At 37.9% G+C, this 16,727-nt stretch overlaps 1 protein-coding gene across 1 annotated transcript; it reads right to left on the bottom strand.

Moving 5' to 3' along the window:
* Positions 1-6,149: 6,149 nt before the first annotated feature.
* On the bottom strand, positions 6,150-13,740 carry INSL6 (insulin like 6; the record flags this gene model as incomplete). The annotated part of the gene is made up of 2 exons (XM_081065967.1): positions 6,150-6,567; positions 13,458-13,740. 2 exons carry the CDS (start codon positions 13,738-13,740, stop codon positions 6,257-6,259), a joined length of 594 nt encoding a protein of 197 aa, XP_080922093.1. The 3' UTR covers positions 6,150-6,256.
* Between the last annotated feature and the right edge of the window lie 2,987 nt (positions 13,741-16,727).

Here is a 16,727-nt window from a genome sequence, read left to right as displayed (position 1 = left end):
TCTAATATTAATCTCTCTAGAACTTATTTTCCTTAACAGATGTAATAATTTGGTCTTTTTCAATGGAGATGAATCCCCGAGTACCATTTTGTTGGCTTGGTTTTTACATTTCACAATAAGTTAATGAGATATAATAATCCTCTCAATGGCATAATAACATGAGTATATTAACAATTTTTCTTCTTTGTTATATGAGGAGATAAAGTAAGAAAGTACCTTTTGATATTAAAACCATGTCATTTACTGTATAGTAAAATGAATATTAAATTTCTGCAGAGAAAAAGGAAAGAGTAACAATGCCAAATAAAGGTCATATCTGCTATGAAATTTACCCAGAATACAAAGTATTCATCTTTGAAAAATGCTGCAGTTATATTTTTAATTCTGAGTGAAATGGTATAGCATTGTGTTTTTGATTTGCATTTCACTAATGATTATTGATGTTTAGTATCTCTTAATGTGCAATCTATTGGCCATTTTTGTATCTTTGAGAAATGTTTATTTAAGTCTTTTGCCCATTTTAAAATTGGGATTTTACAGAAGATTTTATAAAAATGTAGCTAACATACAATATTATATTAATTTCATGTGTACACCATAGTTATTCAACATTTTATATACCTAAAGAAGTGATCACCATGATGAATAAGTCCAGCAACCATTTGACACCATACCACACTATCACAATATTATTGACTATATTCTCTACGCTGTACATTACATACCAATGACTTACTTGTTTTATACCTGGAAACTTGCACTTTTTATTCCCCTTCACCTTTTCCCCCATTTAAAAATTTTTCAATTATAATTGACAATCTTATTTTATATTAATTTCAAGTATACAGCATAGTGGTTAGATGTTTATATAATTTAAGAAATGATTTAGACTAGTTTAGTACCAGTGCTGAGCCTGGAGCTACTCAGCAAAAGTCTCAGAGCACACCAAGGCCAGCTGCCGCTTGCCTGGGTCATGTGGATTCCGATAGTTTTTCAAGAAAGTGCATTATGGACAACTGGGGCTGGCTGCTCTCAGAGAAAGTGCCTCTGGTATTGGACGAGGGGGATGGGGCAGGGTCTCAGGGAGTCAGCAGGGCAGAGCAAGGGAGCTCACCAGGCCAATCAGATTCAGATTTGGCCAGAGGGGGCGTGCTCAACAGAGGAAAGATGGCGTCCACCTGCCATCTGCTTGAAAGGAAGACCCCACATGGAAAATGCCCACTGTCCTTCAGCCTTTGCTGTGAAGCCACACACCTCAGTCTGTCCCCCATATATCTCCGAGGCTCCCCGAGTCACCGACCCTCTGCTGGAGACCAAGATTGAGCAAGTAAGTCTGTGTGCGGGCTATTTAAAAGGACATCTGGTTTTCCCGAAGCTTTCCATCCCACCAGAATGGTCAGAATCCCCACTGTTTTTCACAGCCAGATGTGGGGCTCCTCTTCTTGGCACGAGTACTGTGGGCTGGGGAGGTCGGTGTAGGGCTGGGGACTCTCGCTCCTCTGGGGGCAACCTCTGTGGCCAACATATCCCTCCTGGTTCTCAACCACTGCACAGAGTTTTGGGGCCAGCCTTTTCCGCATCTCCACCCCTTCTACCAGTCTCAAGGAGGCTTCTTTATATCCTTAGTTATAAAACTGCTCAGCCAGACTTCAGATGGTTCTTCAGGTTGACCTATAATCTAGTTGTAATTTTAATGTGCTCACGGAAGGAAGCAAGCACAGTGTTTATCTACTCTGCCATCTTGGGTCTCCGGTTGTTTTTTTTATTAAGTTATAGGAGTTCTTTATGTATTCTGGATTTTTACCCCTTATCAGATATATAATTTGTAAATTATATTAATTTAACATATAATTAATATAATTATATATTATATAAAAGTATAATCATAAAATTTAATTAACAATTGTATGTTAATTAACTATTAACATATAATAATATAAATATATATATGTACACCCATTCTATGCATTGCCATTTCACTTTGTTGATTATGTCCTGTGTTTCACAAAAGTTTTTAACTTTGATGTATTCCGATTTATTTTTATTTTCGGTATCATATACAAGAATTGTTAAAGCCAATGTCATGAAGATTTTACCCCCTATTATGTAGGTTCAGGTTTTTTATCCATTTTAATTTTTATATATTAAAATGTAATATATTTTACATTTTATGTGTAAAGGGTCCAACTATTTATTTATTTATTTATTTATTTATTTATTTATTTATTTATTTATTTATTTATTTCAGTTCCCAATGGAAATTATTTCAGTATATTTTTAGTTGGATTACTACATCCTAACCTCCAAACAAAAGAATTTAAGTGCAGAACAATTTGATAATACAAAGAAAGCCTTTGTAGGAGCAATATAAGGATGATGAGAGAAAGTTGGCAGAAAAGCTTGGATTGGGTGACCTTTAACGCTGAGACTACTCTGCCAAAATATAAGTATTATTTAAATTGGACACTCTTAAGTCTAGACATATATCTGGTTGCTTGAGGAACTGAACTATGTTTTCCAAAGTCACCATAATATTTGCTATGTGAAGGATTACTGAAGTGAGAGAGAGTGGATCGGAGATTTAATTGAAACCATTCATTTTATAGTTGAGGAAGCTAAGTCCAAAGAAGTTACCTTAAATTTCCTGCATCACAGATCTGGTCAAGAGAAAATCCAGGTTAGGGCCCAGGTCTTCTGACTCGGGTGGATGCTCTTTACACTAAAACATGCTCAATTACCTTATTTTTGAAGAAATGGGCCTAAATTGTAAACAAACCATGAACTTTACTTATTTAATCTTCCCCCCCCTTCTTCCACCTCCTCCCACCCCACTCCGGTTCAAGCCATTGTTTCTCAGTCTAGTTGTGCAGGACACAGCTCCCTGGCCCCTGCTGGTATTATGAGCCTTGCGCCCCCCACGCCCACCCCAGCTGAGGCAGTCAGTCACCAGTTATTGGTCGGCTGCTCACAGCAGCTCACGGCAGCTCTCGCCAGGTGCCGGCCACTCACGATGGCTACCAGCCACTCACACTGGCCACCAGCCGTTCATGGCAGCACACAGCAGCACACGGCAGTCCATGGCAGCAAACAGCAGTCTACAGCAGCTCACACTCCAACTACCTGAGTCACTGGGACAGCCCCTTATTTAATCTTTTAACAAATCTTTTTTGCAAGGCAGTAGTGAACAAGGCACTATGCTAAATACTGTTAGTAAACCAAAATGCGCAGATCCTCAAGGGATTTTTAGTTGAGAAGGGAATAGGATGTATCTTTTAAAAGCTTTACAAATATAACTTGCAAATATCTAGGGGACAAAAAACAACATTAAGTAGTAACACATCTCTAAATGGAAGTTACTTCTGATGAATTTGTAGCAGAGGAAATAAGTGGTAGGTAAAACCTAACAGTATCAGTTATGCATATAATATAGCAAATCAATATTTAATATATTTGAATCAAGTAAATAATCTGGGAAATGTTAACCTAGAACCAAGATTGCAAAACCATTTTTTATGATGGTGAATGACCCAAAGAATTACACCAAGTTAAGCTATAACCATTATTCACAGCTATCAGTTCAGAAATTTCAGGCAGACCTCATTGTATTTTCTCCACAAAACAGCCACCCTTCCTCATGTGCTTAGTCATAATAATGACACCACAATTCTCTGAAGTCATCAAAGCTCAGATCCCCTGAGTAAAAACCATTGATTCTTGTTTTTGTATGTTGTACTCTTTCCATTCTTCCTCCTCTTTGTCTCCATCGATCTCTTCTTTTGCACCCCCTTATAATTTCATGCCTATACTGTTGTTAAAACCTAATTAATTTCCTACCTCTCTCAATAGTCCTGCACATAACTGTCAGGCCATTCTTCCCATAGTACAGTTTTAGCCATGTCATTCTTTTGCTCAAACGCTTTCTACCTCTCCCCATTTCCTAGAGTCAAGTTCAACACCCCAGACTGTCACCAGAGGCAGAGCCAGATTTTAACATCAAAAGGAAGGGAGTCTGCGGTAGGGCCTATTCTTCTTGAACAAGAAGAAAGTACTCTTAAAAAGACACCATCATTTGACAACCTTTCCCACCTGTCTCCATGTATTACCTTCATGCTGCTTTCACTAGCATCTTTTCATCGTAATCTTAACAACTGTTATGTCAGTATATTCTAAATTGAAAAAGTACCACTTTTCAGAAGAATTATGCTTCACAGGGATAACTCCATCTGCTCCTCTTGTAAACTAGGATTCTGTCAATTCCAAGACCTCCAAAACATGTCTCAAACTGCCTCACCAAGATTTACCTCTGCTATTCATCAATAATAATTTTCCAATCTAGCCAAACTGGTTTATTCACTATTCATTTCCTGAGAGTATCTGTAACTTGGACTAGAGACATGGGGATAGAAATGGGAAACGAGTATGTCAATATGCTACTCATGGATTGGATGAGGGGTGAGAAAAAGGAACAAATCAAGGATATCTCTTAGATTTTGGTTTGAGCGACTAGATGGTTGGTTGAGCTACTTAGTTATATGAGGGAGGGGTGAGTTTAGAAGAATTCTCTTTTGGACATGTTAAATACAAAGCATTAAAGTGTGTGGGAAAGTATATAGCTATGTAAATAACACACTTGGTTAATCTTATGATTCTCTAATTTGGACTTTTGATGTGTATATATTAGTAAACTGATAAACTGTATTTTTATTCACAAACTACAAGTACAGACCTATAATTCTTCAAACTGGCTCAGTTCATCGCAGTATTCTGGCCTACGCATAGGCAATTCTTAATGATGCATTTTCATCTGATGCCGAGTAGGCTTACTCCACTACTCAACCATGATATAATCTATCATTTTGTATCTAAACAGGTGGTTCCCTATGTTTAAAAAGATAAAAATGTAGACTGTACCAGGAACTGGTAAAAAAAATTTTTTTTTCAAACAATTTATTAATGCATTGTAATTGTCCATGATGTAGATATATGTAGAAAAGAACCTTTGTCCTAAGAAATAACAGAGCCAAATAAGAATAAAAAAATTTAATTGAAAAGAACATTACAGTATATATTTTGGAAAGAAACTAGAGAAAGATTTCAAATGATGCTTATTCACTAATTAAAAGTGGAAAGAAGGAATATCACTTTGGATTCCTTGGATTAAGTTTTACTCTAATTTGTAGCATTAAAGTATTTCATATATTGACATAAAGTGGAAAAAAACACCAAAAAGTTAGTGTCATAACATGTATATTGAATTGAGATATGTAAGCACATAAGTAGCAGGATTTTAAAAATATTCATATAGCGACTCTGTTAATGGTGGTTCTTGATCTTTACCCTACTTCAGAATGAGCTGGAGGGCCTATAAAAATGCAGATAGCCGAGCCCTACACCCAGAGTTTCTGATTCAGTAGGTCTGGGATGGGATCTTGGAATTGCATTTCTAACAAGTTGCCAGGTGATGTTGACACCACTAGTTTGGTCAACACTCTTCTCTGTCTAAGCCAGAATAGTGTCACATTAATTAATTATGACACATTAATAGTGTCATATTAATTATATCAATTAAGTACCTTCCAAGCACAGAGTATCGTGGAGGGATTTTGTAACCGAAAGAGATTAACTAAATTCTCCTTAAGTCCTCAATAGAAACTGAAATGATTTCTGACCAGTTACTATAATAAAACGCAAGGAATTAAAAGCATACATACTATGTTACAGGAAAAGAAAAAGGTTAGAAAAGCATTAGATTTAAAAAAAAAAAAAGTGTGTACCTACTATTACAGTATAAGACTCCTACTAGGAGTGGTAGTGGTTGGTTATTTTTAAGTTGGTGCCAATGTATTGGCATGCTGGAGTGAGCCCAACAGTCATGGGCATCAGTCTGTACGACATACAAAGAATGCAGACCATTCGACAATTCATTTAAATGCAGTTTAAGAGAGTCTCACCCACCATGACAAGGATGAATAGCTAATTCTTAGATGTTGACATGGATCATGCCATCTCCAGTAACATCTTCAAATATACAAATTATGAAAAATCAGGGTCAACAAAGAAAATACTAAGATTCCTATTAGCACCATAAAATATTGTCAAGTACTTGCATGTACATTCAGTTGTTCACAACAGAGAAGCTACAAGGACTACCAAAACATAAATAAATAAAAAGTAAAATAAACATAGTAAATTTTTATTAAGTTAGTGTAATTCCTGTGATGGTTAGTATATCTCAGTCACAGCTGATGCTCCTTTTTTAAGTTTTCATAATATATGGAAGGCATGCGATACTAAGTTCTTCTTTTGTACATCCTCTAAGACAACACTTTTCTGAGTACCCTCTGCGTATTCTTTGGGGGTGATTCCCCCAAAACAATTTGCTTAAGGTTTTAACTTTGTTTGTATTTTTCTTCTGAAATTCTGCCATCTCATGAATATATGAATTGATACCACGTGATAAGGAAACTTCTCTGGTCTCATTGGGTAGAAAGTTGGCCTTCTTAAACTCAGGCAGTGACGGCATCTCCAAACTGTTCATTGCTTCTTCCTGAGAGGCAGAAGTAGACACTGTTGAAAGATAAGAAAAAATACTACTTTATTAAAATCTTTCTTTAGCTGAAAATTTAATCATAATACTGGAATACTAAAGTCAGCTAATTATTAAAAAACGAGTAATCACATTTTAAATAATAAAATGGTTATTCAAAAGCAATATATACTTTTAACTAAAATACTTGTAGGTAGTGTTTTCCTATACAAAGACTTTTTTTTTAAACAAACAAAAGAAAACATTTTCTGGGTAGCCGGTGAGCTCAGTTTGTTAGAGTGTGGTGCTAATAACACCCAAGGTTGCTGGTTCGATCCCTGCATGGGCCACTGTGAGCTGCACCCTCCTAAAAAAACAAAACAAAAAAACCCAAACCATTTTTATTGAGATATTATTCACATGCCAAAAAATTCATCATTTTAAAGTATATAACTCAGTGGTTTTATTATATTCACAAGATTGTGTAACCATCACCACTATGTAATTCCAGAATATCTCTATCACCCAAAAAAGAAACCCCATATTCATCAGCGGTCACTCCTCGTCATCCAGCCCCTGCCAACCACTAATCTATTTTTGATTTCTATGGATTTTCCTATTCTGGAAATGAAATCATATCATATATGGCCTTTTGTGTCTGGTTTCTCTCATTTAGCATAATGTTTTCAAGGTTGATCCATGTTGTAGCCAATATTAGTATTTCATTCTTTTTATGGCTGAATAATTTTCCATTGTATGAATATGCCACATTTTGTTTATCAGTTGATGGACATTTAGGTTGTTTCCACTTTTTGGCCATTATGAATAGCGCTGCTATGAACATTCACATACAAGTTTTTGTGTGAACATGTGTTTTCAGTTCTCTTGGGTATAGACCTAGGAGTAAAACTGCTGGATCATATGGTAAATTTGTTTAACTTTTTGAGAATCATCAAACTGTTTTCCATAGTGGTTGTACTATTTTACAATCCCACCACGGTTATACTAGGGTTCCAGTTGTTCCATATCCCAATCAACACTTAATATTTTTCATTTTTTTAAATTATAGCCATCTTAATGGATGTGAGGTGGTATCACATTGTGGTTTTGATTTGTGTTTATGTGATGACTAATGATGTTGAGCATCTTTTCACATGCTTATTATATATCCCCGGTTATAGAAATATCTGTTCAAATCTTGCCAATTTTCAAATTGAATTATTTGTCTTTTTATGCATACTTTATAAGTATATAGTTAGTAGAAGCCATTTTGTACTTCATTGAAATATAAAGAAATGGAGAAGTGATATTTTCAATCAACTAACTGTTACTGTTATACTACTTTTAACCCAGTACAATTGGAAAGAAATTAAAACAACTCCAGAAGGTAATTATTTGGGGGCTTGTTGAATTTCTATTATTGCCCTAGCCCATACTTAGTCCCTTCTAGCCAGCCCTTAGACAGCCATGTTCGGAAGCACATGATTCAACCCTATAGCCACAGTTGAACAGATTGGAGGTTGGCACCTGACCCCAAAGAAACCAATCTACTACAGTGGCCAGTAATCCATGTCACATGAAAGATATAAGTTGGCCCAGTCAGATATCCTTCTCCTTGAAATTAGAGCTAACAATGAAAAAAAAGATGAGTCAGTCAGAATCAAAACTGAAAGGATACTATGAGGCTTGTCATGACAAGCTAAAATCATAAAGGAACATAGATGCTAGAGGAGAAAAGATTCAGAAAGAAAGAAGTGGCTTTTATAGCTGATGTGATTCCTTCGGCTTTCCAGAGCCTTTTAGGTCTTGATCTTGTTTTTATAGTAACTATCCCCTTTTTCTTAAGGTTATTTAGGTGAATCTCTATCCCTTATAGTTAGAGTGCAATGAGAACATTCTTTAATAACTTTTTATTTAATAAATGTCTAAGATGAACTGTAGAACATTAAAACTTTAGGATACATATTAAAGAAATAATAGCAAAAAATTAGTCATCTAAGACAGATATATACGTGATTAAAATGTCATAATTAACAGAGTATAATGAATTAGGTTGTCTTGGCAGGTTGAAGAAAGGGCTTCCTGTATGAGATGTATCATGTTCTGTCACTTCAGCGGGGGGAAAGCAGACACTAAGAAGGAAACTTTTTCATAAATGAATGCAACTAGGGACTAGTTAATGAAAACTGTCAAATTCGGGAGGGAATTTAAAGAGAAACAAGCTGTACTCATCAGGAAACAAGAAAGATTAAAAATAAGTATTCAAATCAATGAATTTGAAAAAAAGTAACAGACAGAACCCAAAGAAGGAAGAAGGAATCAATAAAATACAGAACTAAAACATATAAAATTTTAAAAAGCCAAAAGTTGGTTCTTTAAAGGATTAATTAGTAAGACAGATAGAACTCTAGTCAGACTAATCAAGAAAAAAGATGAAAATGAACAAAATACAGTAGGAAAAAAAGAAATACAGATATAACAGATTATTTTTATAAATGATTATTATGAGTTCTTACACATTTAAAAAATCAAAATGAACTAGATGAATTCCTAGAAAAATACAAGATGCCTTAATTGTCACATGAAGACACAGAAAATTTAAACATACCAACAATATTCAAAGAAATTAAAAGGGTAGTCATGGTTATCACCTCCCCAAAATGACAGGTGTAGATGATTTAGAGGTGGGTTCTACCTACTTTTCAAGAACAGTGAATTCTAATCATATACAAGTTGTTACAGGAAAAGAGAAAAAGAGCAAAAGATGCCCAGCTCATTTTATGAAGCTAGTATAATCTTTATTCCAAAACTAGATAAGAACACAATATGAGATTAAAAAACAAACTCATAATAAGCCCATTTTACTTACAAATGTTTATTTGTAAGTCCTAAATAAGATATCAGTTAACTGAATCTATAAACATATTTTATAATTATATCAAGAAAGGGTTTATCTCAGAAATGTAAGGATAGGTCAAAATCACAAAATCTATCAATGCAAGTTACCACATTAATAGACTCCCATCCTTACTCTCAGCTAATTTTGCTTTCTGCTTTATGAAAAACTGAAGCAATCCGAAGAGAACTTGCATTTGCTTTCTTCACCATTTTTTCTTATTCATCTCTTAACATCTATACCCATATAATCTGCCTTCCTACCGATTTCCATAGGTGAACTATCCACTCTAAAGCCAATTCCTCCACTTATCGGCTAGATCTCATCTCCTCTATTCCAGGTATCATCACTCCAGCAATCCTTCTCTATATCCTTCATCATCAATTTTTCACTTCTATTGAATCATTTCTATCAGCAAACAAATACTTCCACTAAAAAAACAAAAACGAAACCACTTCTCTTCGCCCTATTTACCCTGCTAGCTACCATCCTATTTCTTTTCTCCCCTCTGTAGCCAAACTTGATAGTATTCTGTATTTACTAATTCATTTTTCTTTTTTCATTCTGTCTTAAACCCACTCTAATCAGGGATGGTTTGAACGAGCAATTTTGAAGAAAAGATAGCAGAAAACACCCAATCAAAACAGCAAAAAGAAAAATGAATCCAAACTATTGTGGCTAGTTTAAGGGGCCTCTGGGACAACATGAAGCATATCAACATTCACATCATAGCAGTACCAGAAGGAGAAGAGAGAGAGCAAGGAATTGAAAACCTATTTGAAGAAATAATGACAGAAAATTTCCCTAACCTGGTAAAGGTAATAGACATACTAGCCCAGGAAGCACAGAGTCCCAAACAAGATGAACCCAAGAGGCCAACACCAACACACATAATTAAAATGCCAACGGTAAAAGACAAAGAATTTTAAAAGCAGCAAGAGAAAGACAGTTAATTACCTACAAGGGAACTCTCATAAGACTGTCAGCTGATTTCTCAACAGAAACTTTGCAGGCCACAAGGGACTGGCACAAAATATTCAAAGCCATGAAAAGAAAGGAACTACAACCAAGGTTACTCTACCCAGCAAAGCTATTATTTAAAATTGAAAGAGAGATAATGAGCTTCCCAGACAAGAAAAAGTTAAGAGTTCATCACCACCAAACCAGTATTGCAAAAAATGTTAAAGGGGCTTCTTTAAGAATAAGGAAAAAAAGATCAAAACTATGAAAAATAAAATGTCAACAACTACATTCTTATCAATATTTACTTTAAATATAAATGGATTAAATGCTACAATCAAAAGACGTATGGTGGCTGAATGGATAAGAAAACAAAACCCTTACATATGCTGCCTACATGAGACTCACTTCAGATTGAAAGGTACATACAGACTGAAAGTAAAGGGATGGAAAAAGATACTTCATGAAAATGGAAATGAAAGATAAAAAAAAATGGGGTAACGCTACTTATACCAGACAAAATAGACTTTGAAGCAAAGGCTATAACTAGAAACAAAGGAGGACCCAGAAATCCCAATTCTGGGTAATTATCCGAAGAAACCGAAAACACTACATTGAAGAGCTATATGCATCCGTATGTTCATTGCAGTTTTACAGTAGCCAAGACATGGAGGCAACTTGGGTGTCCATCAATGAATGAATGGATAAAGAAGAGGTACATGTACAAAATGGAATATTACTCAGCCATTAAAAAAAGAATGAAATCTTGCCATCTGCAACAACATGGATGGACCCTAGAGGGTATTGTGCTGAGTGGAGTAAGTCAGACAGAGAAAGGCAAATGCCATATGATTTCATTTCTATTTGGAATCTAAAGAACAAATGAACAAACAAAACAGAAACAGACTCATAAGATACAGAGAACATTTTGATAGTTGCCAGATAGGAAGGGTGTTGGGCAGGATGGGTGAAAAAGGTAAAGAGATTAAGAAGTACAAATTGGTACTTTTTAGTACCAATTAGTCATGGGGACGTAAATTATAGCATTAGGAACATAGTCAATAATATTGTAATAACCGTGTATGGTGTCAGATGGGTATACTAGGTCTATCAGGGTGATCACTTTGTTATAGAAATGTCTTATCACTACGTTGTACACTTTAAACTAATTTATGTACATTTATGTACATTTAATTATGTACATTTAAATGTACATTATGTACATTTAAACTAATATATGTCAACTGTAATTGAAAACTAAAAAAATAATTTAAATAATTAATGTAAAATATAAATAACAGTACATAACGGGGGGAAAAAGACTATGGGTTTTTAAAAAAAAGAAAAAGAAAATATTTTCCATTGTAGGTTTTGTCAGGAAGAAAGATTCCAAGCTCTTTTAAAATAACAAACTCAAGCTTGGATGTCTGAAAGTAAAATTTTGACTATAGTATACAAGTAGTGAAAGCACAGTATTTGATGCGAGAGAAATGCCCACCCAAAATGAAGTAGAAAAGGAAGGTACTCCTTGCACTTCAGGGAGAAAAGAATAAGGAAGGGAAAGAGACGTGTACTACACTCTCGTTACTCAAAAAGCATCATCCAAGTAGCAGCATCAACATCACCTGGGAGCTTGTAAAAATGTAGATTCTCAGTCCTGACCCCAGACCTACTGAATCAGAATCTGTGTATTAATGGTATCCCCTAGGTGATTCATATGTACATTAAAGTGTGAGAATGACTGAATTAATATACAAGGGAAAGACTTCAGGAAGAGACACTTCATTATAAAAGAAGGGTAAAATGAGTTTATATGTAGGTAGCTTTCATGGTGGAAAATGATTAAGATTCAGTCTGAAGGTTTCTATTATTTCTGTCTCTAAAAGTTTTCATTCAGGTAGCAGCACTAAAAGTGTAAGTTCCCTTCATTCATTCATTCATTCATTCAAAAAGAAGTTAACGAGTACCTATAACGTGCTTAGCACTGTTTTAACTTTGTTTCAGTCATCTATATCAGGGTCTCTTTCTTAGCATAATAGTTCTATCTCTTCCTTAATTTCAAAAATCTTGATTTTTGCAAAATTTGTCCAAATCAAATAAATTGAATTACTTTTAAAAGGCAATAATTTCAATTACATTAATGCTATGGACAGCCTACAAATAAAACGCATTTCCTTTTAAAATGACAAACCTTGTTGGGACTAAAATGTTAGTCATAAAATGTAAAAACATAGTTGGACAATAACAATAGCTCTGAAACAAGAATATTCTTCCTAAAGACTGCTTAAAAGGATTAAGTATAAATTCAATATATATGAAGCACATATAATGTGCTAGGCCCTCTGCCAGGCATCTCAGATAAAAACATGCATGAGGTGGTCCCTAAACTATGGTCTAGTATAGGAGGCGGGCGTCATAGGAAGGGGACTTGTGCAGTGGCGCAGACACAATGCTTAGAAGGACCCTGCATTTTAACGGTCTGTTGTCGCAGTCTTGCAGTTGTCAATAATTTTACCTTTGAACTTGTAAGTGAAGTCTGATGGGACTACGGACTGTGTGTGCGCAGAGAAGATAAGCACAAGAAAGGAAAACGGCTTTATATTTTAGGAACTTTAATGGCCCTTTCCTGCTTTTTTGAACAAGGGGCATTTTCATCTTGCACTAGGCAGGCTGGGCCAATTCCGTCGCCGGTCCTGATGGTCGTCAGAGAACTAAGTGTTAATAACTGGGGCCGAGCGGAGAATGGAGTGAGTGGCTATGAAAGTCAGCGGCGACTCTACAGGGAAAATGATACCCAAGTGAGCCTTTGAGGGACAAATGAAGTTTGCCAGGTGACGGGTACTCCGGAAAGGAAAGGCTAGGGAAAGCAGCAGCATTCTTACAAAAATGTGCAGATTTATATGTGCACGTTTATTGCCTCCAAGTTTAAAAAACCTTGTGTACATCCCAAATATCCCGGTTTATAAAAATGTATCTGTGTACTAGGCACAAACCCCATTTCCTGGGGAAGCTCACCGTCGGGGCTAAGAGATGTACAGAGAGGAACACACATGCCCTCGGTGTTTAGACGTTTACCTGCGTTTGTGCCTCTCCCCCAGACCGGGAAAGTGGTTTGGGAGCTTTCTAACCGGTCGGGTATGAAGCTTTCAACCCTCTCGGCGAGCTGGGAAAGCAGCGGCGTGAAAGGGGGATTCTCCTGGAAGTGGCTCCAGTCCTCATCGCCACAGAGTTTTACTATTCCTTCCAGCAGGTGCCTGCCGCACAGCTTCCTGGCTCTGCTGCTGTCGCTCTGCTCCCCGGAGAACCGCCGCGGCAGGAGCCCGAGCCACAGCAGACACAAGCAGAGGAGCCGCGGCATGCCTGGGGCCCCGGCCAGCCCTGCAGCGCACTAACTGCCGGCCGCCTCCGCGCCGGCCGCCACGCCCCCGCCCCGCCCCGGCCGCCACGCCCCCGCCCTGGCCGCCACGCCCCCGCCCCGGCCGCCACGCCCCCGCCCCGCCCCCGCGCCGGCCGCCACGCCCCCGCCCCGCCCGCCACGCCCCCGCGCCGGCCGCCACGCCCCCTGTAGGGCTTGTGAGCCGCATGCGGGCCTCGTGAGAACGCCGAGGCGAGGCGCGGGGTGGCTGCTACGTCCGGGCTTCCCACGGGCTCGCAGACCGTCGTAAGTAGCACGATTAATTTCGTTTTTCTTGCTTTCCAAACTAGGGAGACTGATCAAATGGAACACGGGGCCCCAGTACACCGAAAGAGCCATAAAAGATGTTGCTCCTTCTAGTGAAGCCAATTTTGCATGGGTTTTAGTGGGGCGTCACTTGCTCAGGGAAACCTCTCGTTCTGTGGTGTGTATCTCGGTAGGTTTGTTCCCATGTGTGTGCTTGTTTGATAACTTCTTTCTCCAAATCCCCAAGCTTCGTGATTTGGAAGGCTGTGCCTATGTCGGTTCTTGCTTCCCATTGTATCTCAGGGCCTGACGCGTAGTTGGCCGTGAAATATGTTGAGACATGTATGTGCTAGAGTATTTGTATGTGTGTCACGCGGGGTGGCCTGCAGGGCCTCTGGTCCCACTCCCCACACAAGAACGCAGGACATGGTGAGTCCAAAAAGAAACACCCTCGGGAGCCATAGGTAGGGAAGTCATACCACTATAGTCTCGCTGGAGACAGGATTCACACGACATGTGACCTGCTGTCCACTTTCTGCCAACTGACTAACTCTCCTCAACTCCACTCCCCAATGCAGCCGTGGCAGTTGTATTAGTGGCCAATGGCTCAAGGGTTACAGCTGATGGCCAATTAGCCACAGCTGATGACCATCTACTACCTGAGCCAGCACCTTTCCATGTGAGGCCGAGAGCCAGCCTGGAAACTGCTCTCTGAGACTGTCCCCACAATGTGCTTTTTAAAGTCAGATTCAAAGCTCCAGAGAATTGCTACCAGTTCCGCAGGGAGAAATGGGCTTAGGGTACCTGATATGATAATCTGATTCTTTCGGTTTGTGGGGACAGAGTCTCAGCAGTTTCCAGGCTCTCGGCTTCAGGTGGAAAGGTGCTGACTCGGGTAGTAGATGGTCATCCGCTGTGACTAGTTGGCCACCAGCTGTGACCAGTTAGCCATTGGCCACTGATATAACTAACTGCCGTGGCTACACTAGCAAGAGTGGATTGTGGATTGTAGACAGGTGGATTGCAGTTAGCAAATGAGGTTGGTTGTCAGAGAAGTGGAAGGCGGGTTGCGGATCAAGTGGCTCCTCTTTCCTGTGTCTCCAACCCAGCCGCCAGCAAGACTATAGTGGTATGGATCCGTGGGTGTGCCTTTTTGGCCTCACCATATCCTGTGTTCCTATGTGGGGAGCGGGACAAGAGATACCGCATGACACCCTGCATGACACAGGATTGCCTGTTGCCAAATTGTAAATAGCTTGTGATAGGTAACCCCAGAGGATTTGCCTTCTAAGAACGACAACATTTTGCCAAACTAGGAGGGAAGGGGCAGGGAAGTGCCTTGCAAACGGTATAGTTGGCTTTGTCATTTTAAATAAAATTTTATTAGTGTGTTGGATCGGAAGGATGTACTTCTAGCCACAAGGGGGCAGCAGGGGCCATCTCAATAGTTGACTTCAGGATGCCAAAGCTTCAGGTGCCAGCAGTTAGTTGTCAATATTCTCACCACTTTCCTTTTACAATTTTATTTTTTTCTCCCTCTCCTTTCTGCTTCCTGATTCTGTATATTTTCCGTCATTTTTCGTCCCCCCAGCTTTGCCATGCTGTCCAGTAGTATCCATGAGTACTGTTAAATTAATTGGTAATCAGATTTTTTTTTTAAGGTTGATATAGTTTGATGAGCACAATTTCATTGCCTTCCTAGAAAAACAACTAATGTCCAAACTAGGGTGGGCCATGAATCTTAGACAGAACTTTATCAGGGAAACCCTGTGAGTAAGGAAAATATTCGTTACACTGAGAGGAAGATTTAAAAAAACAAAAAATACCACTGAAGCAATGTGTCAGAAACTGACAAATTTGATTTATTCTCGTTTTCTTTGCACTTTCTATACCCTCGCCCTGTTTTATATTTCTTCATACCATTCATTAAAAAGTAACATACTATATATTTTGTTTCTCTATATGTTTACTGTCTGTCTCCTCCTACCAGAATGTAAGCTCCATGCAGGAAGGGATTTTTGTTTATTTTGTTTACCTTGATGTCATCTGCCTTCAACAGACCTGGCACATAGTCAGTTCTCAGTAATAACTTACTATTAATAATGTTGACAACAAATAATACATGAAATGTTAATATCAACAATCATATTTAGTGAATGAATGACTGAATAAATAAATAAGCCACCTACGAATTGACTACTTGATTAAGGTACAAGTAATGTCTTTTTCATTTTCTTTTCTAAATTCTGTCCAATTCATTATCTGTCTGCCCCATTGAAATGATGTTTTTGTAACACTTTATTCTTGATGTTTGCACCAAGTACGTATTCTTGAATACACACAAATGATGTATATTGAAAGATGTTTTGACAGAATGATGATAATACATCATTTCTTCATGATTACAACATCAGGCATTATTCTAAGTGCTTGTACATGATTTACCGCACATATTCCTTGTTGTCTTGGGTTGGATATTTCATAGCACCCTTCCTGGCTTTATGAGATGGCTAATGGCCTCTGAGGTTGTGCGTGCGCAGTTTCACAAGTTGTTTCTTGGTGAGGACTTCAAAAACTTTAGAGGCCTGATTATTGTTAATCATGTGCAGGATTTGAAATAAGGCAGTCGCTGTGTTAATCCCTTTAAATTCTATTTATACTCTTTAGATGGAGAGTTACTTGTT

Source organism: Rhinolophus hipposideros (genome assembly GCF_964194185.1).
Source record: "Rhinolophus hipposideros genome assembly, chromosome: 11".
Classification (NCBI taxonomy): Eukaryota; Metazoa; Chordata; class Mammalia; order Chiroptera; family Rhinolophidae; genus Rhinolophus; species Rhinolophus hipposideros.
Note: the sequence above shows the minus strand (reverse complement) of the source record. Positions and strands in the feature narration are given on the sequence as shown.